General features: G+C 46.7%; 1 protein-coding gene across 2 annotated transcripts in view; it reads right to left on the bottom strand.

The window, feature by feature from the left end:
- Snx10 (sorting nexin 10) overlaps positions 1-25,909 on the bottom strand; it is a 66,374-nt gene that overhangs the window by 27,167 nt on the left and 13,298 nt on the right. The window contains exons 1-2 of one of the 2 annotated variants that reach the window (XM_028864149.2): positions 22,759-22,977; positions 2,893-2,939 (exon numbers count right to left, since the gene is read on the bottom strand). In XM_028864149.2, the coding sequence (XP_028719982.1) occupies positions 2,893-2,916 (24 nt within the window). In that variant the 5' untranslated portion in view covers positions 2,917-2,939; positions 22,759-22,977. Of the gene's footprint in view, positions 1-2,892; positions 2,940-22,758; positions 22,978-25,909 lie in introns of those variants that run through there. The other variant, XM_028864150.2, reaches the window with a different exon arrangement.

Genomic DNA, 25,909 nt, shown 5'->3' with positions numbered 1-25,909 from the left:
GGGGAGATGCCTCAATTGGCAGGGTGTTGTGCAAGCATAAGGAAGGACATGTGTTTGCTCCCTAGATTAGGGCTTGGTGACGCAAGGATATGGTGACACAAACCTGTAATCCCAGCATTTCGGGGAGAGACAGAATCCCTGTGGTTCACCAGCCAAACAGTCTATCCTAATTGGCAAGTCCCAGGCCAAGTGAGAGACCTTGTCTCATAAAATTAGGTAGAAGGTACATGAGGAATAACACCTGAGGTTGACCCCTGACCCCCACATCATGCATCACTGCACACACACACTCTGAAACACACACACACACACACACACACACACGGGGGGGGGGGGGGGTGCTGGAGAGATAGCTCAGAGGTTAAGAGCATGGACTGCTCTTCCAGAGGTCCTGAGTTCTGTTCCCAGCAAACACATGATGGCTCATAACCAACTAAAACGAGATCTGGCGCCCTCTTCTGGTGTCCAAGCATACACGCAGACAGAACATTGTATACATAATAAATAAATAAATAAATAAATAAATAAATATTTTTTTTTTAAAGAAACACACACACACACACACAAGAATGAATGAATGAAGCCAGGAGTGGTGGGCCACACCTTCAGTTCCTGTGTTTAGAGGCAGGGGGATCTTTGTGAGTCTGAGGCCACCCTGGTTTACATAGCAAATTCTATGACAGCCAGGGCTACAGTGAGACCCTGTTTCAAACAAGCAAACAAACAAACAAACAAATAAATAAGAATGACCGAACCAACCAACAGCCACCAGCTCCTTACAACTAGGAGAGTCAGGAGAGTGCTTGCCAGCCATATATAAAATCCTTGTTGGGGGGGGGGGCTGGAGAGATGGCTCAGAGGTTAAGAGCACTGACTGCTCTTCCAGAGGTCCTGAGTTCAATTCCCAGCACCCACATGGTGGCTCACAACCATCTGTAATGAGATCTGGTACCCTCTCCTGTATACATAATAAATAAATAAATCTTTAAAAAAAAAAAAAAAAAAAAAAAAAAAAAAAAAAAAAAAAAAAACCCTGGTTTGATCCCTAGCAAGGCACAAACTACATTTGTAAACCCAACACTCGGGAGGTGGATGCATCAGCTCTATATCAAAGTCAAGATCAACCTGAACTACATAAAACTAAAAAAAAAAAAAAAAAAGGTTCTTGCTGCTTTCATAGGTGAACACACACACAGAAAGAACATTTTTAAATGTGACTTTGGAGCTGTGTTCATAGTGGGCACAGCTCAGCCAGTGACATAAGACTAAGGCAGGTGTAGTAAGGAATTGACCCCACCCAAAGAGAGGACAGGACCCTCTGAAGCTGCAGGTTGTCTCTAGACCTGTGATATCCTGCCTGAGTATGGTTTGGCTCCTGGACAACCTAACTACCTGACCATCATGGACTGTTGTACCACTTCTGGCTTTCAGAAGAAATGGAAACTACATAGAGTCTGACTTCCACACCATGGGTTCTGCATTCAAAGAGTCAACCAATGACACGTCAAACATAGTTGATAACAGAGCCTGGGAAGACAGCTCAGTCTATAAAGTGTTTGCCAGGCAAGCGTAGGACCCGGGTTCGATCCCCAGAATCCACATAAAAATCAGGTCACAGTGGCATACATTTGTAATCCCAGTGCTGAGGAGGTGGACAAGGGGGATTGCTGGGGCTCAGTGGCCAGCCAATCTAACCTAAATGACAGGCCCCAAATCCCAGTGAGCGGCTGAGTCTCAACATACAAGTTGGACAGCCATCTGAGGAACAACACCCAAGGTTGACCTCTGGCATGTACCCACACACATGTACCAGTGTGCACACACAATTGGAAAGAAGCTGAGTGTGAGGATGGCTCACACCCAGTTCTGGGCCATCTTGGGCTACAGAGTGCATCTGTCCTAGATATACACAACTTTTTCCCTTGTCATTCTCCCCTAAGTGATGTAACTATTACCACAGCATTTAACTGCACTTGGCATTGTAAGTCTTCTAGAGATGATTTAAAGTATGTGGGAGGCTGGACATGGTGACACACACCTGTAATCCTAGCCCTGGGGAGGTAGAAGCAGAAGGATGAGAGAATCAAGCCCAGTCTTGGCTGCATAGTGAGTTCAAAGCCAGCCTGGTACCTTGCCTTAAAAGATTAAATAAATAAATAAATAAATAAATAAATAAATAAATAAATAAACTACATAAACTACATAAACACTTGGAAAGATTGGGCAGGATATATGCAAATAATGCACCATTTTATACAAAGGGCTTGAGCATCCTGAGTCAATGGCATCCTCCGGGGTGGATACCTTCCTACATAGAACCAATCCCCCTGGGTAACAAAAGACAGCTGAGTTAGCTCTACCCCAGATGGAAGCCCAGGAAACTGGGCTTTGGAGGCCTGAAGTCCAGGATGAAGTCAAGAAGATAGTCTCGCTTGAGTTGTGCGGGGAAAACAACAAACAAACAAAAACAAAACAACAAACAAAGCTCTAAAGACAACAAACAGCCCTGACTGGAACTAAGGGCAGGCGACACTTTGCTGGGAATACCCAGGGAGGAGTTAGTAGAGCAGAAAACCAAGCAAGAGGAGGGAAGAGATGCTCGGGCGAAGGGTGGGGGGGTAGAACCGGGGAGCATTCTGGGTCTGGGAGGCAGTGTGTAGACAGGCGTGTGACTGGCAAAGTGTACTCCAGCTAAGTCCCAGAACTAGAAAGTGATGCCACGGATGTGTCTACAGTGGGGACAGGGGGTGTCCCTCTTCCTTCGGCCCCTTTCAAGACGTCACCAGTTTCTAGTCACTACCTGGACCGATCTGTGATCAGCCAAAATCCGTGGGATATTTCTTTTCATGTTTTCAACCCCGTCTCTGCATAAATGAACAGGGAGTGTCTCACCTCTTTCTGCTGTTCAGGAAACATCTTCAACTCAGGACACGATCAACCTGAAAAATAAGGTGCCATCAATACTAAGGACATCAAACTTCCACTCCAGAGTACCCCCATGTTCCCCAGACTCTTCGACCTCTGAAACTGAAACTTTGATTCACAACTCCCCATTCTCCCCGCTCCAGCCCTGTGAAAACAGATAACTAAAATGTGTGCTGCGCAGTCAAGAGGGACAGAATCCTCAGAGGGTAGAGTTGAACTGTGGCTACCAAAAAGTCAACCGTGAACATGGCTTTACTTGGAAATACAGTTAGGAATGCACAGATACAGTCATTCTAGCTTACTGAAGTGGATCCTAAATCTAATGACAGAACTCCTTTTTGAGTTGGGAGAAGGGTCTCATATGTCCCAGGTGGGCCTCAGATTCACTGTGTAGCTGGTCCTAGTCCTCCTGCCTCTACTATCCAAGTGCTGGATGTAAAAGTGTCACCGCCATATCTAGTGACAAGCATCCTCATAAGAGAAAGAAAGCAGAGGGCCAGATGTACTGGCTCATGCCTTAGTTCCAGTACTTAGGAAGCATTGTGACTGCCATGAGTTCTAGGCCAGCCTGAGCTACAGAGAGACCCAGAGGGAGGGAGCAAGGATCATTTACTAAGCTTCTAGAGGGAGCAGCATCTTGCTAAGACTTGGGCTTCGAACTTCCAGTCTCCAGAACTGTGTAAGGATACATTTCCGTGGTTTGAAGGACCAAGTGCGTGGTAATACGGGATGCTACTACAGCAGAGACCTGTGTGGAATGGACTAGAAAGACGACCTGGGGGTACATCTGGGAATGAGGGAACTCGTGCATTTGTCCAAGCTCTCGTTCAATGAGAACGGACCGAGTTCCTACTATGCCCTGCGCTGACCTAGACACAAGCAGAACAAAGAAGGCTCAGTCCGTGAGGTAACTACACAATTACATTATGGGGATGACTTGAAAAGGACAGGGCAGGGGACCCTGGGACAAAAATGGAGGGACACACCCCACAGACGAACCTGGAGGCCGTGATGTCAAGGGAAAGGGGACCGTCACAGAAACCCAGGCACGCAGGAAATGCCTACAGTTGTCACAGACAGAAGCAAAATGGCGGCTTCTGGAGGTGGTGGGGGGGGGGGGAGTGTTCACTGGCCGCTTCGGTTCACAAGTTGAAGAATACTGGAGATTGTTTGTACATTGTCTATGAGCGAAGGAATCCCAAACCACGTGTGTATCTACAAATGGTTATTACAGTCAATCTTATATGTGTCTTATGTATTTTATAATACATAACTTAGCTTCATATATACATGTGTGATGTCCCCTGGTCTACTGCATTTCTCCAACAGAGCAGAAGTGTGGGGGAGACCTGAGCACGCTCACTGCACGCAGCTGAGGACTTTGCCCAAGGTCTTCAAGTGAAGGAACATGCACAAGAATCGCTTCAATTCCGACCCCTCTGTTTCCCAACTCCAGTGCCTAAAGCTGGCTCTATGGTGATGTAATATAGACAAATGGGTCAGGGGTGAGGACATCCCCCAGCGAGAGCTTTCCTCACCCACGCACCAAGTATGGGTGGATTCATACCTGAGGGAGAAATTAATGGGTTTTATTGATAAGGAGGTGCGTTTTCTCTCTTTTGTTGGATGATTTAAGAGAAATAAGTGGGATAGCTCAGTCAGTACAGCACTTGTTATCCAAGTGGGAGGTCCTCAGTTTGATCCTAGCACCCAGATATAACGGCATGCCTTTGCAATCGCAGCTCTGAGAAGGCGGACATAGGTAAATCCCTTGGGGGGGGGGGCAGAGAAGATGGGGTAGGAGGAAGGAGGATAGGAAGGGAGAATATGAATGGGAATCCTCCAACAAACCCTTGACCTTGACTGTAAGCAATGCTACAACACACAGACCACAGGTCCTAGTACCAAAGTTAGTGGAGGACAGCCTACAAAACACAAAATCAATAGAAGATTGGACACCAGTCATTGATCTAAGCCCATGAGAATTTAAATCTGTGGTCTGTCTCAGGGGAAAAAAAGACAGGAGGAGCACTTCTGCTCTTGTAGAGGACCCAGGTTCAGTTCCCTGCACCCACGTCTAGTAGTTCACAAGCCCCTGTGACTACAATGCCAAGGATTAGCTACACTCTTGCAGCTTCTGCAGACACTGATGCACATACACACAAGTCAAAATACATTTGCAAAAGTTTAAAATAGACACGTCAAATAACAAAAATTATTTGTAACATACGTGACAAAAGACCAACAGATCAGTTCCTGAAATGCTCTTGCAAGTCTACCAAAGACTTTCTGTAAGGAGGCGAGCAAAGGTTTTCAGCCATCAACCTGTAAAACTAACACCCAAAAGGTATTTAAATAAAATAACAGAAAGCCTTTGATTTGGCCCAAGTCTCACACTAGGCTCAACAGACTGGTCACACCAGAATGCAGTCTCCTGTCAGGTGCCAAGTAATGGACGAACTTTGAAATTCGTGCCAATGAGTCACAAGGCTCTTTCCATAGCATGGCAGGATGAGCAGGGCCAATCTGTTTGAATCTGACCAGGAAGCAATCGGTCCACTTGTTCCTTGTTCCCATCTCTTGCAACATGTTTCTTTCCTCAGCCCTTCGCCCGAGTTTGCCAGCCTCTGCTACAAAGCCAGTCTGCTCTGCTCAGCCCCCAGGAGGTCAACAGCTGGTCATAGTTGTGTGTGAGAGATAAGGAATCAAACTCAGGATCCTACACATGCTAGGAAGGTGTTCCACTAACTGAGCTATGTCCCCATCCCTCATCTAGTCTTTAAATAATATACTCCCTGATTCTTCATCACCATCATCATCATCTCATCATCAAGTCAGGCAGTGGTGGTACACGCCTTTAATCCCAGCCCTCAGGAAGCAGAGGCAGGCGGATTTCTGTGAGTTTGAGGCCAGCCTGGTCTACAGATTGAGTTCCAGGACAGCAAAGGCTACACAGAGAAACCCTGTCTCAAAAAATTAAATAATAATAATAATAATAATAATAATAATAATAATAATTTTGAAAATAGAATTCCCACATAGAGTAATTCCACTTCTGAGTATATATTTTATTTTTTATTATTTTATTTCATGCATATGGGTGTTTTGTCTGCATGCATGTCTGTGTACCACATGCCTGCCTACTACCCTCAGAGGTCAAAAGGGGTGTCAGAACCTGTGGAGCTGCAGTTACAGATGGTTGTATCCATGATGTGGGTTCTGGGAATTGAACCTGGGTCCTCTAGAAGAGCAGTTTATATCTATAAACTGAAAGTAGGATCTCAAAGAGAGATTCATACACATGTCCACAGCAGAATTATTCACAAGGCTAAGATGGAGAAGCAATTCAAGTGTCCATAGATGGATGAAACAATAAACAAAATGTGGCATGTGCATACAACAGTGTTCAGCCTTAAAAGGAAGTAATTAATACATGCTACCACGTAGATCAGTGGCTCTCAACCTGTGAATCACGACCCCTTTGGGGGGTGAACAACCCTTTCACAGGGGTGCCTAAGACCATCAGAAAAAACAGATATTTACATTCCAATTCATAGCAGTAGCAAAATTACAGTTATGAAGTAGCAATGAAAATCATTTTAGGGTTGGGGGTCACCACACCATGAGGAACTGTATTAAAGGGTCGCAGCCTTAGGAAGGTTGAGAACCACTGATATAGATGGACTTTACAGATATTAGGCTAAATGAAAAACTTGGTCACAAAAGACAAATCCTTCATGATTCCACTTATATGAGGTTGTGTGTGTAATAAATGTATTGTCAAGTGTCTTTCTCAATTCCTCTATCATATTTTTAGGGACAGAGCCCCTCCCTGAACCCAGTGCTCACCAATTAGTGAGACTGACGAGACTGTAAGCTCCAAGGATGCTCTTGTGTCTGCACCCACCCTGCAGTGAGTTACAAACACACGTCACCACATCAGGCTTATTACAGGGGTGGGGGGACCCAAACTCAGGTCCCCAGGTTTGCATGGCAAGGACTTCTCCAGCTGAGGTACTGCCACCTACACCCTCCTGTGAGGCTTTCAAGCCAGTCAGATCATACAGGAAGTAGGCAGGGGCTAGGGAGCAAGGAGGAAATGGCACCTTCTTCTTGTTCAGTAGACAGTTTCAGCTCTGCCAGACACTAAAAGAGCTAGAAAGTGTGGCACGTGACATGCACGTACTACACATGACTGAGCTGTGTATTAAATGGGTCAAATGGTGAGTTTCATGTTACACGTTTCCTCTCACAATCAAGACTTAGAAGTTTTTAAAGCTCTAAAGTACATTTAAATACTTAATCTCCTCTATTAACAGAAGCTCAAAGACACCAGATACCACAGCTGTCCCTTTAAAACTCGAGATTCGGGGCTGGAAAGTCAGCTCAGGGGGTAAGAGCACTGGCTGCTCTTCCAGCCAACCCAGGTCTGATTCCCAGCTCACACCTGGTGGCTCACAACCACCTGTAACACCAGTCCCGTGAGATCTGACACCCTCTTCCGGTTTCTTCAGGTACCAGACACACACGTGGTACACAGACATACATGCAGGCAAAAATTCACACACGGAAAACAATTTTAAGAGAATAAAAGTAAAGACTGGATGATAATATCCACTACTGACAGGGATCATTAGAAATGGAGATTAAACAACATCAGTAGGAATATGAGCTATGTCAACACCATGAAAAATAGTGAGACCCAAGCTGGGCATGGTGATGTATGTTAACCCAACACTTAGAAGTCTGAGACAGGAGGATCATGAGTTCAGGAACCGTCTGAACTACAGAATGAGACCATGTCTTAAAAAAAATTCTAAAAAGGCAATTCAACCTTATATTTCAAACGTATTTGTAAATTGTTTATATTCCTTAACTCAGAAAATTCAACCCAAACAGCTCAATGCAGTTTGTGCAGAGTATTTATTTGCACACTGGCAGACATCCCCAATGTGCTTTGCCTTCAAGGGCTCATCCCAGCTTTGGGGAAACCATGGCAGGAAGAGTGAGGCAAGCTCAAGCCAGCCTGTGTTATAGTGTGAGACTGTATCTCAGAAAAATAAACAGCCAGGCCTGGTGGCTCACGCCTTTATGCCAGCACTGAGAAGGCAGAGGCAGCCAGATCTCTGAGCTGAGGCCAGCCTGGTCCACATAGCAAGTTCTAGGCCAACAAAGGATACACGGTAAGCCCTTGCCTCAAAAACAAATTGGGGCTGAAAAAATGGCTCAGTGATGGCTCCATTCCCAGCACCCACATGGTGGCTCACAGTCATCTATAACTCTGTTCCAGTGAATCCAATGCCCTCTTTTGGCCTGTGTGCTCAAGACATGCACACGGTGCACACACATGCACACAGGCAAAACATTCATACACATAAAATAAAATAAATAAATCTTTTAAAATTAAAAGTAAATACAGGGGTGAGAAAGATGTCTTAACAGATTAAAGGTGCTCACTGCCAAGTATGACAACCTAAACTCAATCCCCCTGAATTGACATGGTAAGAGAACCAACTAACTCCCTCAAGTAACCCCATGATCAACACACACACACACACACACACACACACACACACACACACACACACATTGAAGATGTAGCCCAGTGGCATAGCATCTGCCTAACATGAACGAAAGGCTGTAGGTTCAACCACTATTACCACACACAAAAAAAAAGGTAGGAAGAAAATATGAGAATATAAAACATAGAATGTTTGGACTAACCAGGCCATGCTATTAATGACTTCTGCAGGGTATATGTTTGTTTCTTTACTTATTTACTTAAAAATGGATTATGTGACCAAATAAGGGATGGTCACTTCTGGGTAGTGGAATTACGACTATTCTAAATTTCTTTCTTTTCTGCATTTTTTTCCCAGAAGATGAAGATGAATTTGTTACTTTTGTTGAGACATGCCTGGCTTCTTGTTTTGCTTAAGACAAGGTCTCGCCCATCACCTAGGCTAGCCATGAACTCACAGCATACCGCCTCAGCCTCCTGGGTTCCCAGGCTGCAAGTATCCTGGAGATGGAGCTTGGGGGCTTTGTGTGGACTAGGCCAGCACTCTACCAACTGAGGCACATCCCCAGCCATGTATTTGTTACTTTTAAAATGGTAAATTCAGGCTGGGCAGTGGTAGCCAGGCAGGTCTCCGAGTTCTACAGAGTGAGTTCCAGGACAGCCAGGGCTACACAGAGAAACCCTGTCTCCAAAACAAAACAAAACAAAACAAAAAAGGTACCCAGGAATCAGAGGTAAGTGGATCTCTCAAGGCCAGCCTGGTTTACACAGAGAGTTCTAGGCCAGCCCGGGCTACAGAATGAACCACCACCACCAAAATAAATAAATAAAAAATATTTAATAAGGCTGGCCAATTGTATACACACACACACACACACACACACACACACACACACACACACACACACACACGAACGAACGAAGTCAGCTTCACTTTTCTGTGCTCTGCTTCCCCATAAAATGCTCAGCTGCTTTTCTAATTTAGTTTTAAAATTCCGTGGTCCTCTTAGGTTCATGCTCGAGGACACTAGATATTACATAGTTTTCTGAGGCGTTTTCTCACCTGCTGGCTCTGCCCTGGGCACTGTGGCAGGGCAGGCACTCCCCCACGCCTGTCCGGAGCTACATGCACTACCCTAACACCACTTCTGTGACCGTCCCTAAGCATGGGTTGCAACATCAAGGATGAGTGCTGGACTCCCAGAGGGGCCAACCCACAGGCTGGGCTGCCTCGGGTACCACCCCGTATTTAGGTAACGACTGACCGCTCCCTCCCTGCATCTGAACCAGGAAACCCTGGAGCGCCACTCAGGAGCTCTTAGTGAACTGAACTGCGCTGGAAAGTGGTTAAAGATAACTGGAGAGATAAGGATGTCCCGGCTAAAGGGCTCAGAGGTAAACTGTAAGAAGATGTAGAGAAAAGGTTTTCGAGCTGAACAAAGCCTGTCACCACACCAGTGCTGAGTCATCCCTTGGCTTGTGTGCCTGCCTGTTGGGGGGGGGGGCGCTGGGGCTGAGGCAGGCACACAGACTTGCACGCGTTAAGCTAGCACCCCACAATTCTGTCGGAGTCACTGTTCTGTTGCTGTGGACAGACACCATGACCGAGGCAATTCATAAAGAAAGCACAGGCTGGGCGGTGTGGTGGCGCACACCTTTGATCCCTGTGCTCAGGATAGAGGCGGGTGGATCTCTGTGAGTTCAAGGCCAGCCTGGTCAACAGAGCTACACAGGGAAACCTGTCTCAAAACAAAACAGGAGAGAGAGAGAGAGAGAGAGAGAGAGAGAGAGAGAGAGAGAGAGAGAGAGAGAGAGAGAGAGAGAGAGAGAGAAGAAAGAAGGGGCTGGAGACTTGCTTACAGTTCCAGACAGCTCGTCTTGGGTCATCAAGGTGGAGGGCAAGGTGACAGACGGCTGGAGCATGACGGGACCTGGTGTGGGTTCTTGAAACCTCAAAGCCCACCCCCAATGACACTCCTCCTCCCACAAAGCCACACTTCCGCATCGTCCCTAAACAGCCCACTGACTTGGAACCAAACAATCAAATATATGAGCCGATGGGGGCCATTTTTATTTAAACCACCACAAACTTTTACAGGTTGTGTGAATGAAAATCAACAAAACCACTCATGTTCAAATCTCTACCATATGTGCTAGAAGTTAAATTTATGGTGCCAACCATGACCAAAACTGGGGTTTAAAATTAAGGAACAACAACAAAAAAATTAACTTCACAATTATTCTGACGACATTCTGGAACTGTGTGCACTGCATGCTGAGTGTTGGGCCTGACCCCCTTTCGTCCTCACACTAGGAAACACACCACTGGGGGCTGGAGACATGGCTCAGCGGGTTTCCAGAGGACTCCAGTTCGATTCCCAGCACCCCTGTGGCAGCTCACAACTGTCTGTGACTTCAAGATCTGACATCTTCACACAGACATGCATGCAGGCAAAACATCAAGGCACATAAAATAAAAGTAAATTAATTAAAAAAAAAAAAAGACAAGACACCATTCAGAACAGTGGGGGAACTAACAAATATGGGGGAAGGGTGAAAGGAAGAGAACAGGAAGAGCAGAGGAAAGGCCAGGTGGCCGCCACCAGAGCAGGTGTGCAGAGGCGAGGATGCTCTAACGGGAGCCGTGGTATCCCTGCTCAGAAACGGCCCTCACCCCTCAGATCAAAAAGTACTACTTCAGCCGGGCAGTGGTGGCGCACGCCTTTAATCCCAGCACTCGGGAGGCAGAGGCAGGCAGATCTCTGTGAGTTCGAGGCCAGCCTGGTCTCCAAAGCGAATTCCAGGAAAGGCGCAAAGCTACACAGAGAAACCCTGTCTCGAAAAAAATAAATAAAAAATAAAAATAAAAGTACTACTTCCTGCAGGGCGGTGGTGGCCCACACCTTGAATCCCAGCACTCGGGAGGCAGAGCCAGACAGATCTCTGTGAGTTCGAGCCCAGTCTAGTCTACAGAGTGAGATCCAAGACAGGCTCCAAAACTACACAGAGGAACCCTGTCTCAAAAAACCAAAAAAAAGAAAAAAAGAAAAAGAAAAAAAAAAAGTACTGCTTCTACCTTCCCTGGGTCTTCTTTGATGCTAACAAGGCTCCCTTCGTTAATGATCTACTTGAGCTACATATGTTTATTTCTGTTTTAGAACAGCTGGTAAATGCAGATGTGGTAGTGCATGCCTCTAACAGTGATTCAGGAGGCTGAGGCAGATGGATGACGCACAGTCCAAGCTAGCCTGGACTAGTAAGCCAAAATAAACTCAAAAATAGGCAAGTAAATAAAAAGAGGGGTAACTGACAGTGGGGCGTCTGGGGTTCTCTAGAGGACAAGACCCTGACAAAGGATCGTTTTGTTTTGTTTTCAGATAGGCTCTCACAATCTCAGTGCTTGGGACGTAGAGGCAGTGATTAATAACAAGTCCTGGACAAGCATGGATTTCATGAGACACCCCCCCCCCAAAAAAAAAAAAACCCACATAATATCAGAACTGTTAAATTTCAAAGCCAGTACTAAAGGTGCCTATCTAACATATCACAGCAGACCTGGCCTCCAGGTTCTCCCAGCATCCCTCAGTCCCTACTTGTTACAGAGAATGGCTGACATACCCTCCCTCTACCTGAACTCTTCAGCCCAGGGGCTGGGCTGCCCTTCCCCCAGGGGCTCTTCCCTAAATAATCCAGATGGTTTGGTTACATACCCCTTTTGTACCTTTGGCCTTCTGGCTGCTGCACTTGGTCCCCCTCCCTCCTCTCCCTCCCCCTCCTCCTCTCCCCACAGAGCCTTCTTGTGGAATAAAATATTTAACTATGTAAAGATACATTGCATTTGTTTGTTTAACTGCAGAATAATTGTTTAACTATGTAAAGATGTGTGTGTTTGTTTGTGTTACAGAATAATTGTTTAACTGTGTAAAGATGTGTTGCTGTCTCACCTTGCCTGCCTAAGGCACCTGATTGGTCTAATAGAAAGCTGAACGACCAATAGCGAGGCAGAGGAAGGATAGGCAGGGCTGGTGGGCAGAGAGAAAAGGGGAGCCAGCCAGCCTGGGGCCAGACAGACAGAGAAAGCAGGAAAGCAGGATAGACAGTATGTAGACTAGGTAAACGAGCCTAGGGCAGCATATAGATTAGCAGAAATAGTTTAAGTTAAAAAGCTAGCTAGAAACAAGCCTAAGCTAAGGCTGTGCATTCATAATTAATAATAAGTCTCCATGTCATGGTTTGAGGGCTGGCAGTTCAAGAAAGCCTGCTACATAGCCCAGCTCAGTGTGGTCATGTCTACTCTGGACTCACCCAGATGTCCCTATGCCTGCCTCAACCTATGCTCTCCCATGTAACTATGATAAACTTTCTCCTCCACCATACCTAGGAGCAGTCATGTCCTTTCCTTTTTATTTATTTCTTTCATCCAAGAACTAACAGACAAAACCCTGTAAAAAATAAAGGAATCTCAACATTTGGAAGATGATGTAGGAGGACCCAGAGTTCAAAGTCAGCCTCAGCTACATGAGACGCTGTTGCGACAGCCTTTCCTTGCCCCCACAAAAAAGAAAACTAAAGGCAATCTAAATAAATTGAAAATGTCCTGTGTCTGTGGATGAGAAAACATCAAGATAAACAGCTGCCCATCTGCAGATGGATGCACTCACTAATCCCAGATCTTTCTTTGACTTTCTGAGCTGAGTGTGGTGGCACACCTATAATCCTAGCATTTAAGAGTCTCAGAAGGACAGGGTGAAGTGGTACACACCTTTAATCCCAACACTGGGGAGGCAGAGGCACATGAATCTGTGAGTTCATGGTTAGCCTGGTCCACAAAGTAAGTTCCAGGACAGCCAGGACTACAGAGGGAGACCCTGTCTCGAAAAACAAAACAAAACAACAAAGAAAAATCTACTCAAAAAGTCCAGGGATGTCGTTCAGTGGTAGGGTGTTTGCCTAGCAAGCATAAGACCCTGGGTTTAATGCCCAGTGTATTAAAATTTTAAGCCGGGCGGTGGTGGCACACGCCTTTAATCCCAACACTTGGGAGGCAGAGGCAGGCAGATCTCTGTAAGTTTGAGGACAGCCTGGACTACAAAGTGAGTTCCAGGAAAGACGCAAAGCTACACAAAGAAACCCTGTCTTGAAAAAAGAAAAAGAAAAAAAAAAGAAAGAAAGAAAGAAAATTTTAAATTCCTATTTAAAAAAAAAAAAAGGAGTAAATTCCCATAGCCTTAGATTTAGCAAATGATTTTCAGATAAGGTAGCAACAACATAAACAACAAAAACCAACTAAACCAGATTTCATGAAGAGTGTTTTGAAATGTAAACTTGGCTGGGTAGCAAAAGTCTGTGATCCCAGCAAGTGAAGAGGCTGAGGCAGGAGGAGGCCAAGCCCAAGACCAGTCAGGGAATCCATCAAGGATGAGCTCCTATCTCAAAACCAAAAAGATGGAACCATCACAGTCACCACCCGACCACGGTGCTGTGGGAGCCCACAAAAGCTTCCCAGTGAGATCTGAGCTTGCTTTACACAGCAGGGCTGCATTAGGGGATGGCTTGACCATGTACATGGTCACCAGGTGTCTGGGATGGTCTGTACTTGGCTGTGCTGGGGGGAGGTCTTTTGCTCCACCCCTTGGCATTCCTTTTAAAAGCCCTTTAGCAGAGACAGAAGGGGCTGCTGGGTTTTGACCCAGGCCCTCCCGAGGCTGTCCTATGTTTCTAACTGTCTCTCTCCTCTATATTTCTATCTACAAATTCCTCATTTCTCCCTCTTCAAGAATACCCTGGGGAAAAAAGTGTGGGCAGGCCCCTCACACTTTCCGAATAACTCTTACAATCTTACACATACCTACCTGGTGTGCAATGTCCCCTGAACTAACTGGTGGGAAGGGTTGGGATCACACTAAGGGCTGTTTTCCTAACTTGTGAAACACCACTAATAGAATCCACACCGAAAGTAAATACAGAGATTTCTTACAAGACCTAAAAACCCAACTCTGTAAAGGGTTACACAGTGATCCAAGCAAGATTCCTAGAAACTCTGAAATTCCTTCCTTCCTCAATCCTGTGGGTCCTCCAACTCCAGACATCCCTGGGTGCCTGCCACAGCCATACCTGCCCTCTGTGCCACCAGCCACTTGTCCCCTGCATATAGATCTGACTGAATCTTACCATTAACTGAGTCCACAACCTCCTCCACAGACTGTGGGATGGACATCTGCTCCTCACCCCTTGGCACGTACTTTAATTAGTTTCAGTTTTAAAAGACTAATCATATTTCTAACAATGCAATTACTTTCTAATATACTTTATACTTAGTGTGTGTGCACACACAGGCACAAGCACCACAGTGTGCATGTGGAAGTCAGAGGACAAGCTCCAGAAGCTGGCTCTTTCCTTCCATCACACAGTACCTAGAGATCTAATACAGATAGTCCCACTTGACAGTAAGCACCTTAACCCACTAAGCCATCTTAGGAGCCCCTAATCTTATTTACACACACACACACACACACACTCACACACACACACACTCACACACACACACTCTCACACACACACACTCTCACACACACACACTCACACACACACACACACACACACACACACACACACACATACACACAGACTTTGTTTCACGTGTAATCTAAACGTGTCCTCTAAATGCCTCACTGCTGGCCAGCTAGGGACAAGTCAGATATAAACCTGCGTTTGACAAAGTTTTGTAAGGAATATAAGTCAAAAGAGAGAACCAGAAGTTAGCCTTTAACCGTACTTTGGGAAAAGAGGACCATCAAACGCGTGTCCCCCCACCCCTCCCTCTCCCCTACCACACACCAGCTGGATTAAACTCATCTTCTGGGGCCAGTGTCTTCACTGCTTTTCAAGGTACCAAAAAACCAAAGGCAGGCAGAAACAGCCTGTCTTTTTTGAGACAGGATTTCTACAGCTTAAGCTGGCCTGAAACTCCTACGAAGCCCAGGAGAGTCAGCCCTTCTGACTCAGCCTCTCAATGCTGGGATTACAGGCTTGGGCCACTAAAGGGACTCTGGCCAGCTCAAGCATGGTGAGCATGGCTCCGGCAGGCCTTGCCCTTCTCCCCCACACCCTCTACCTTGCTAAAAAACTATTAGATTACATTCCAGAAGCTAGCCGCCAAGGCCTATTCCCTTACTTGGCCACTTCCTCCTCATGACTACTCCCACCAAGGTCCAGCTATCAAAGTATGAAATCCAGCAATCAAAAGCCCCCTTTGGCTCACCTAATTAACGTGCCCAATTAAAATTCAACACCTCATCCTAACACAGGGTTTCTCCTTTACTTTTATAAACCGCCACTTTCCTATGGGCTTCGTCTGTCTCCTCTCTGTGCAGAGGCAGTCCTTGGTTCCTCGGGGACAAACACCCCTGCCCCCTTCCCCTTCCCCCTCATCCTCTGTCTCTTCCACCGCCACATCCTCGCCCATCCTAACACAGACCCCCCTCTTCCTATTACGAATGACACCTGCAAGGTCATTGGCTGCTGTTTCTCCTCCTGAGTCAGAAAGCAGCCACTTTAACTTTCCTTCCCCGCTTAGTAAAGGATCTCTGTGCAAACAGGTGTTTGGGTGTGGTTTGTGCCTAATCCGGGGTCTGGGAGGGAGCCCCCCACTGTGGGGTCGGGAAGGGAGCTCCCCCTCCATTCAGGAGTCCCCTTCAGCCACCGCACCTGATTCAGAACAAGCTCTCCTAGATGGCACTCAGGACCATAACTCAGGGGTTCTTTTTAAATTAAATTTTGTTTACTTGTGTATGTGAGCATGTGTGGGGGTGACATGTGTTGATGGGCATGTGTGGGGTGACATGTGTGGGGTGATATGTGTGGACGGGCATGTGTGGATGGGCATGTGTGTGGTGACATGTGTGGATGGGCATGTGTGTGGTGACATGTGTGGATGGGCATGTGTGTGGTGACATGTGTGGATGGGCATGTGTGTGGTGACATGTGTGGACGGACATGTGTGGGGGTGACATGTGTGGGGTGACATGTGTGGACGGGCATGTGTGGGGGTGACATGTGTGGACGGGCATGTGTGGATGGGCATGTGTGTGGTGACACGTGTGGATGGGCATTGTGGGGGTGACATGGGTGGACGGGCATGTGTGTGGTGACATGTGTGGACGGGCATGTGTGGGGTGACATGTGTGGACGGGCATGTGTGGGGTGACATGTGTGGACGGGCATGTGTGTGGTGACGTGTGTGGACGGGCATGTGTGTGGTGACATGTGTGTGGTGACGTGTGTGTGGTGACATGTGTGTGGTGACGTGTGTGGACAGCACAGGACACGACACCAGTGGGAGAAGCGTGGTGAAGCCCAGCACTCAGGAGCAGAGTGGCTCTCTGAGCTCAAGGCCAGCCTGGTCTACAGAAAGAGTTCTAGGACAGCCTGGGCTACACAGAGCAGCCCTGTCTCGAAGACAGGCAGGCAGACAGGCAGGGATGGGGGGGCGGGGCAATCCAGCCTGGGAATCTTTTTCACAGGAAGCTGATCTGGCGATCTCATGAGCAATCCCAAGTGCAGTGACTATCAAAATGCCTGGGCAAACAAATAGCGGCGGGAAACCGAGGCTTTCTTCTAGGAACAGCCTAGTGAGCCAGCGGAGGTTCTAGGACCACTGCAGCTGAGGCAGGGGTCTGGGTTAGCAAGCGGTGTCACTGAATCAGTCAGATTCCCTAGAGGCACAGACCTGCTAGGAGATACACAGATATGTAGCTATAGATATAATTATTTAATATACATGTATATTAAATTAGCTGTGGTGCAGCCGGTTCATCAATGGCTGTCCCAATGGAAAGTTCAGGAATCCAAGTTGTTCAGTCTGGTGTCTCAGCTGGTCTTCAGCCTAAGACAGAATCCCAAAGAAGTAGGCTCTAAAGTTAGTGAAGGAATGGACTTGCCAGTGAGAGAGCAAGCCGGCAGAGACAGAGACAGAGACAGAGACAGAGAGAGCTTCATTAATAGAGCTTGCCAACAGATTAAAGGTGGATCTTCCCACTTCCAAAGATCCAGATTAAAAATATATCTTCCCACTTCAAATGGAGGATTTAAAAAATTCTCTCACAGGTGTACCCAGCCTCTTGGGTTTTAGTTAACTCCAGATGTAGTTAAGTTGACGACCAAGAATAGTCAGCACAGTCACCTTCACAAATTTGTGGAGGTAGAGCATGCGGGAGTCATCATCCCGAAGGAATGCCTCTGCCCGGACACAGGGTCAGAGCTCTGTGCCAAAGCAGACGGTACCTCACACGGGCCACTCACAGAAGGCAGGGTCACCGACCGCAGTCTGGAGCTCAACAACCCGGATCAAAATCACATGTCCAGGAGAGAGTCCTTCAGAAGCCAGCCCGGGACACAAAGCTGCTCCCAGGGGATGCTCACTGCAGCCCTGTTTTTTGTTTGAGTTTTGGTTTGGTTTTGGTTTTTGGGTTAGTTGGTTGGTTGGTCGGTTTGGTTTCGTTTGATTTTTGTTCTGGTTTTTGGGTTAGTTGGTTGGTTGGTTTGGTTTCGTTTGGTTTTTGTTCTGGTTTTGTTTGTTTGTTTGTTTGAGGCGGTGAGTTTTAAGCCAGCGCCTTGTACATGCTAGGCAAGTGCTCTACCACTGGGCTCCATCCCCGTCCATTCACGTTTATAACCCACAAAGCTGAGATAACTGAAATGCCCACTAGCAAGGAAACGACAGTGTAGAGTCCAACACATTTGTGCTAAACCGAGTTATTCAGAAAGAGGCAACTGTGTACAGGCTGAGCCAGGGAGACATCCGTGGTGCAGGGAGCAGAAAGCGCAGCCCACCCACCGACGTGAAGTGTAATTCCCTGACCTAAGAACACATGTGCAGTCATTCTGCACACTGCCCAGCTGCACCCGCTGAATTTCTATCCTGCTTAAGTCTTATTTATCTTCGAGGACAGGCTGCCTGTGGCCAGAAGTCCTCTTCACATAGGCTGGCCAATGTTTGTCAGATCTAAGATGGCTGCCGGAGTGACCACCTCTCACCTCATCATAACCCTGTGCATGCTAAATGACACACGGTGCTGTGGTAGCTGACAGGCGCCATGGTAACAACGGCAAAGATCCAGGAAAGGCACAAAAGGAGGATGAGGGGCCCAATCCTCATCCTCATCCTCATCCCCATCCCCAGGAAAGAAATGCTACCCCTCCCCTTCGTTAGCCAGTTCCTCCCATCATTGCCCAAGGATGGAGAGGCTGCCCTATGAGCTTTTAGCCCATTTCTGCCATTCTTAGCCAAGAATAAATGTCTCCTTCACGGCTCAGATGGTGTTACAGGTTACACAATCCAGAGACAGGAAGGGAAGAAGACTCAGTTGTGGGAAGAGACTCATAACATGATATATACTTAGATCCTTATATATGCAAAGATGAAAATGTATACATACAGAAGGATGTATGCCAATGTAAACAGAACCGGGGAATTATACACTCCTAGAGTAACCAAACTTTAAAAAACCAACATTTCTTTTGTAAGTTAAAAATGTATTTATGTAGGGGTTGGAGAGATGGCTCAGTGCTTAAAAACACTTGACGCTGTTCCAGAAGACCCAGGTTTGATCCCAGCACTGGAATGGCGGGTCACAGTTATCTCTTAAGTCCAGTTCCAGGGGATCGAATGCCCTCTTCTGGCATCTGTGGGTACTGCAAGCACATAGTGCATAGACATACATGCAGGCAAAATACTCAAACACATAAAATTAAAATAAGTAAAATCTCAAAAGAAAAAAAGAAGGTTCTATGGCTGGAGAGATGGCTCAGAGGTTAAGAGCACTGACTGCTCTTCCAGAGGTCCTGAGTTCAATTCCCAGCACCCACATGGTGGCTCACAACCATCTGTAATGAGATCTGGCACCTTCTCCTATATACATAATAAATAAATAAATCTTAAAAAAAAGAAAAAGAAGAAGGTTCTAGTAAAACTAACGTAAAATACCCACAAGAATAAAAGCAGCTGCCATTTACAGCCATTGGTCACACTGTGTGCACACTGTACACACTGTACTGTGTACATTACACACACTGTCTCCCTCACGTCTCACAACCTGCCTGTTCTACAGACAGACTAAAGCTCAGAGGTGAGTGACCTGTTCAAGGTCATCAGTCTGTTCCAGAAGTCAACCCCTCTGTCACAGGTTACCACGATGCATTCTTAAGGTGCTGGCTAGGCTCACTAACCCCGGGGAGCTTTAGCCTAACTTCCTCGTACCAGGTATGGGCCTACAAGATGACTCCAAAGGTAAGGGGACTTGTCACCGACCCTGCTGACCTGGGTTCAATCTCCAGAAGAGAACCAGCTCCCACCAGCTGTGTTCTGACCTCCACACGAAGAAATAAAATGCAATTTTGTTGTTGTTGTTGTTGTTATTGTTGTTGTTCAAGGCAGGGTCTTTCTGTGTAGCCCTGGCTGTCCTGGAACTCACTTTGTAGACCAGGCTGGCCTCAGACTCACAGAGATCCACCTGCCTCTGCCTCCCAATTGCTGAGATTAGAGACACCCTGCCTATAAAATGTAATTTTTTTTTAATTCTGTGATACATTTCCTTTGTGTTACCTTTCTTGGAAGATCCGATCACAATATTTTTAGCCTTATCTGGCAAACACTGAATTACAATCTGCCTCCCGGGAAACTGTGAAGTCCAAATAGCGCAGCTCCCCTCCGTCCTTGCTTTTTTGGGATCTCTGGTCTCTACCTTAATAGCACAGACCGGATCCCCTGTCACATTACACTGACAAAATGGTAGTGACAAAACAATGCCCAGAAGTCACCCAGAGCTTAGGGCACCACACTAACAAAGCATAGGGTGCCCGGTGTCCGCCCATGGGTTGGTACTGCAAAGCCAGATCTCTGAGCATACACCTCACAGCACTCCTGACTGTGAATCAAAAAAGTCTGAGGTCTTGGCCAGGCAGTGGTGGCGCACGCCTTTAATCCCAGCACTTGGGAGGCAGAGCCAGGAGGATCTTTGTGAGTTTGAGGCCAGCCTGAGCTACAGAGTGAGTTCCAGGAAAGGTGCAAAGCTACACAGAGAAACCCTATTTCGAAACACCCCCCCCCAAAAAAATGTCTAAGGTCTGCTGGTGGTGGTGGTACATGCCTTTAATCCCAGCACTCAGGAGGCAGAGGCAGGCGGATCTCTGTGAGTTCAAGGCCAGCCTGGTCTACAGAGCTAGTTCCAGGACAGCCAGGGCTACACAGAGAAACCCTGTCTGAATACACACACACACACTCCAAAAGTCTGAGGTCTACTCATCTGCCTAGACTCCTGCTAAGTGGCCTTGGACCACCTGCTTCACCTCGGCTTGCCTGGTAGCCTTACATATAAAACAAGAGCTGACAGCAGAACCTGTTTCTATAGTTACTGAGCAATAAACAAATTAATGCAAGGAGAACACCTCGGACTAAAGTCTCCCTATTAAGACACACATACAATTACCGCTAATGTCTGTTATTAGGTTTTGAAAAACATGGAACCACAGGCTGAAAGGGCTGAGGGGTCAGTGTTTGCTTCTCGTCTGGTCACTTAATACATACTAATACGTTTAAAAGATGATGTAATTGCACCAATGAATCATGCTTCCCAGCAGTAATTCTGGGACGCTGGACAATCCTGGGTTACTTTGAGTTCTGAAGACATGTGACTCTAGTTCAATTTACTTAAGCTAGCCGGGAGTCCCCATGTATCGCCTGCTCAAGGAAACAGGTTGAATTTGTTTACCAAGGCACAATGCTAAATATACTGATATAAATATCAAAATCTCAAATTTGACAGCTTCAGTTCCACACATGCAAGAGAAAATAGCCATGTTATAGTTGATTTCCTAACCAAAACAAAAACTCATTTGACTTGTTATCCCTATTGTGTTAGCTATCGTGGAATTAAGATACTGTCAAGTATTTTGAACCTTTAAAAAGTTATAAAAAGGGGTTGGAGAGGTTAAGAGCACGGCCCCGTTTATTCACAGCACCCACACTGGCTGGCTCACAACAATGGCCTGTAACTCCAGCTCCTAGAGTCTGGCCCCTGACCCCCTCCTCAGGAACTCACAAATGCAGACCTACACAATCATTCTATGTAGACCTAGCCAGCCTGGAAATGGATATGTAGCCCAGGCTGGCCTCGAACTTGTACTGATCCTCCTGCCTCTGCCTCCCAAGTGCTGGGATTACAGGTGTGAGCCACCAGGCTAGGTTCTAGGTTAGACTCCTGAGTACAGATATTCCCACACGTACACCATGACTGACTCTTCATCAACCCAATGAACGCTTTTCTTTGAAGTGCTCTTTTAATTTCTTCTGGTTAACTCTTCTCATCATATATGGAGTCTTAATATTTGCCTGTTTTCCCTGCTACTTCAATCTGATACCACCCACCATCCCTACCACCCACCCCCACCCACCCCCACCCACCCCCACCCCGGTCTCTTTCTTCTTAAAATGCTTTCAGCAGAGGCCAATGCAGCGCATGGGCTTTGCCTGACAGCAGCCTGTGAAAGTGAAAGCAGCCGGAACTATCGGAAACTTCAGAGCAAAAAAAAAAAAACCCTCAGTTTTCCCTTTCCAGGATCTGAAGTGATTTCCCGATACCCAGGTAAGTGGTTTACTACTACCTGTGACTACAGCTTCAAGGGAGAGAGAGATGCTGTCTGCTGGCCTCCACAGGCACTGCCACAGCCACACAGAGACACACAGATACATATAAACAAATTAAACACAAATCTTTAGCCCGGCAGCAGTGACGTGCACTTTTAATCCCAGCACTCAGGAGGCAGAGGCAGACGGATCTCAGTGAGTTTAAGGCCAACCTGGTCTACAGAGTGAGTTCCAGAACAGCCAGGACTACACAGAGAAACCCTGTCTCAAAAAAAAAAAAAAAAAAAAAAAAAAAAAAAAAACACTTTAAGAAAGAAATGTATACTATTGGGCAAGAGAGATGGCTCAATGGTTAAGAGCATTTGATGCTCTTCTAGAAGACCTGAATTTGGTTCCTAGTACCCACACCAGTAGCTCACAACTGCCTGTAACTCCAGTTCCAAAGGATGGTCTGAGGGTGCCTGCAAATACCCACACAAACACACAAATAATTCAAAGTAAAATACATCCTTTTCTTTTCATCATTATTAAATCTCAGCACTTGCTCACAACAGGTGAACAAACAAGAAAGCTGCCCAATGTTTTCAGACCAGTGCATGAAAACAAGCCTCACAGAATCACCAGTCACTCAATCGCAAACCAAACACACTCAACAAGCCAAGGCACCAACCTGTTAAACGACGATGGACTTTGAAAATGCATCCTCGGAAAAAGCCACCTCTGTCTAATAAAGCAAATAGGAGTAGCGTTCCAAGAAGAAAGCTGTATTTCTGCCTCTGCGGAGTTCTTAGGGGCTCTGGGTTTGTTTGCTCATCAGTCTGATGACAGACTGGACATCCCAGGGTATTTTGTTCTTACCCAGCGAACCCGCCAGAGCCTTAAGAGGAAGAAGGCGGAGACAAGCAGGGGTAGGGCCTGTTAGGCTAATGATTAGGCAAAAACATGTCCGGCCCACTGGTTTCATTTGCCTGAGTAATGGTTTAACTCTTTGTTGGCAAGTGTCCTATTCCTCTGAATGTTCTTCTCACACCGCTGCAGCTCCTCAGGCTCTCTCTCCTCCACTGGCTAAACATGCAAAGTGAGAGGAATCAAGTTCCCGACACAGAAACTGTTACAGGCCAAGGGGAGCAATGGCCTTGGGGGAAAGACGTTCTTATGACATCAAATACGGCTTCATAGTCCACAATATCATACCTAAGGCTAAAAAAAATCTTAAGATAATCTCTTCCACATTTTAAAAAAAAAATGGCTGGGAGGTGGTGGCACAAGCTTATAATCCTAGCACTTGGGAGGGAGAGGCAGGCAGATCTCTGTGAGTTCAAGGCCAGCCTGGTCTACAGAGTGAGTTCCAGGACAGGCACCAAAGCTACACAGAGAGATCCTGTCTTGAAAAACCAAAAGAAAGTCAGGGCTGAGCAGGTGGCACAGATCGTTAATCCCAGCAAAGGCAAGCAGATCTCTGTGAACTCAAGGCCAGCTTCATTTACATAATCAAAAATTCATAGTCAAGATTTGGGCAGGGAGGTGCATGCTTGCCATCCCAGAACGTGGGATGTGGAGGCAAGAAGCGCTGGAGTTCAAGGATCTCCTTAGCTATAAAGTTCAAGGTCAGCCTGGGCCACATGAAGTCCTGTGTCAAAGCACAAACAAGGGGCTAGAGAGACGAACAGTGGTTAAGAGCACTGGCTATTCTTCCAGAGGACCTGGGTTCAATTCTCAGCTCACCACCATCGGTAACTCCAGTTCAAAGGATCTGACATCCTCCTCTGGCCTCTGAGAGCACCAGGCACACATGTGGTGCTCAGACATACATGCAGGCAAAACACACACACAAAAAAAAATAAAAGTCGGTGTCTTAAAAAAAAAAAAAAAAAAGACACCATATGCTGAGCAGTGTTCTAATTGGCCTTCAAAGGAAGATTAAGAATGAGAAATACAAGTACCCCCAAAATGCTGCAAACCAATCTCACCCAATTTAGTGACTTCCAACAGCAGAGATTCCTCATTACACTTCTGTAAGTTAGTGTTAAGACATGGGTCTCTCCAGGCTAAAATCAAGATGTCCATAGGGCACCACAAGGCCTGAGGTTACTTCTCAGCCCACAGTCAGGAAAGCCTGTCAGCTTTGAAGGAGTCATCCAGAATAAGACCATGAAGATGGCTCACTTGCTACAAAATCCTGCCAACCTGAGTTTGATCCCCAGGGCCTACCTTAGGAGAAAAACGACTTTGGAAAGTTAGCCTCAGCCCGCTGCAGCACTTGCAGGCACACACACACACACACACACACACACACACACACACACACACACGCATGTATGCAGCAGGCACATAGTGTAACTTGCTCCCTGAGCTCCTGCTGCTGTGACCCACACGATGGGCAGAGACCTAGAATTGGAGATCAGGCTAGGACTGGCTGAAGAACCAGCTACTGTCCCTAAGAGCTCAGTATCACTGAAGTGCGGCCTTCTATGCTTCACTGGGACAGCAAAGAAGCACTTCCTGAGGTCAACACACAGAAGCTGATACCAACTGTGGTCCAAAAGAGACGACATCTAGAGCTGAACTCAGCAATGTAAGAGTCTTCCGTGGATTACTGGTTTCGAAGGCAGGAGGGGTTCAGAGAGAGCAGCTCAGGCCTGGCACCTTGTGCCAGGGTCAGTGTCCTGCAGGGAGGGCCTGAGGGGCTATCGGTGAAGGCCAATCTCCAGTTGCTATGGAGATCCCAGGGTATCGGGAGATGCTACGACCTAGGAGAACTGTAGAAACCGAATGGCGATGGCCTAAGAGAGAGCCTTTGGGGGCTGTGGATGGCAGAGCTGGAGAGGCAGGGCTGCCCAAGCCCTTTGGAGCCCAAAGGATTACAAGCCTCAGATGCCAGGCACTGAGCTCCACAATTTGGATCCACAATGCTGGATTTTGGTTTTGCTTTGCTGTTTCTGTTCCTATGTCCTGGTTCTCCCCCATCCTGGCATGTCCATAGAGCATGCTCACAATCACACAATAATAATTTGTTGTTGTTGTTTTTTTAAATCAAGATCTCTGGCCAGGCATGGTGGTGCACACCTTTAATCTCAGCACTTGGAAAGTGGAAGCAGGTGGATCTCTATGAGTTCTAGGCCAGCCTGGGTCTAAAGAGCAAGTTCCAGGCCAGAGCTACACAGTGAGACCCTGTCTCAAAAGAGAGAGAGAGAGAGAGAGAGAGAGAGAGAGAGAGAAATTAAGTTCCTTAACATAGCCACAGCCTATAAAGTCCTTTTTTCCAAGTAAGTATACCAATTTACAGATTTCAGGAATGAAAACTTTACCTGTGATCTTTTTTTTCCTAACCTTTGAAGGCTGAACTTGGTCCCTCTCAGCAGAGAAAGCTGCGGCACAGGAGACGCACGCGCTGGACACTGGGCGACAGTGCAATGCGGGTAAAGCACCAGTCTGTCCGTCCACTACTCTTCAGTTTCGCTCTGACAGCCTCTTATTCTAACACACTTAGGGGATAGTGAGATGGCCCAGCAGTCAGACACACATGCTGCAGCTCTTGCAGAGGACCCGAGTTCAGTTCCCAGCACCCATGTAGAGCAACCCACGGATGCCTTTCACTCCAGATTCAAAGGGGACCTGGTGCTTCTCTTTGTAGGCACGCGCGCGCGCGCGCGCACACACACACACACACACACACACACACACACACACACGCACGCACATGCACTTTTCAAAACAGATTCTGCAAAGATTTATCTATTTAAATGCTGTGAGATGTCTTTCTGTACGCTGTGAATATGTGTTGCTCTGATTGGCTGGTAAATAAAGTTGCTTGGCCAATG

Source organism: Peromyscus leucopus, chromosome 3 (assembly GCF_004664715.2).
Source record: "Peromyscus leucopus breed LL Stock chromosome 3, UCI_PerLeu_2.1, whole genome shotgun sequence".
NCBI classification, from domain to species: domain Eukaryota; kingdom Metazoa; phylum Chordata; class Mammalia; order Rodentia; family Cricetidae; genus Peromyscus; species Peromyscus leucopus.
Note: the sequence above shows the minus strand (reverse complement) of the source record. Positions and strands in the feature narration are given on the sequence as shown.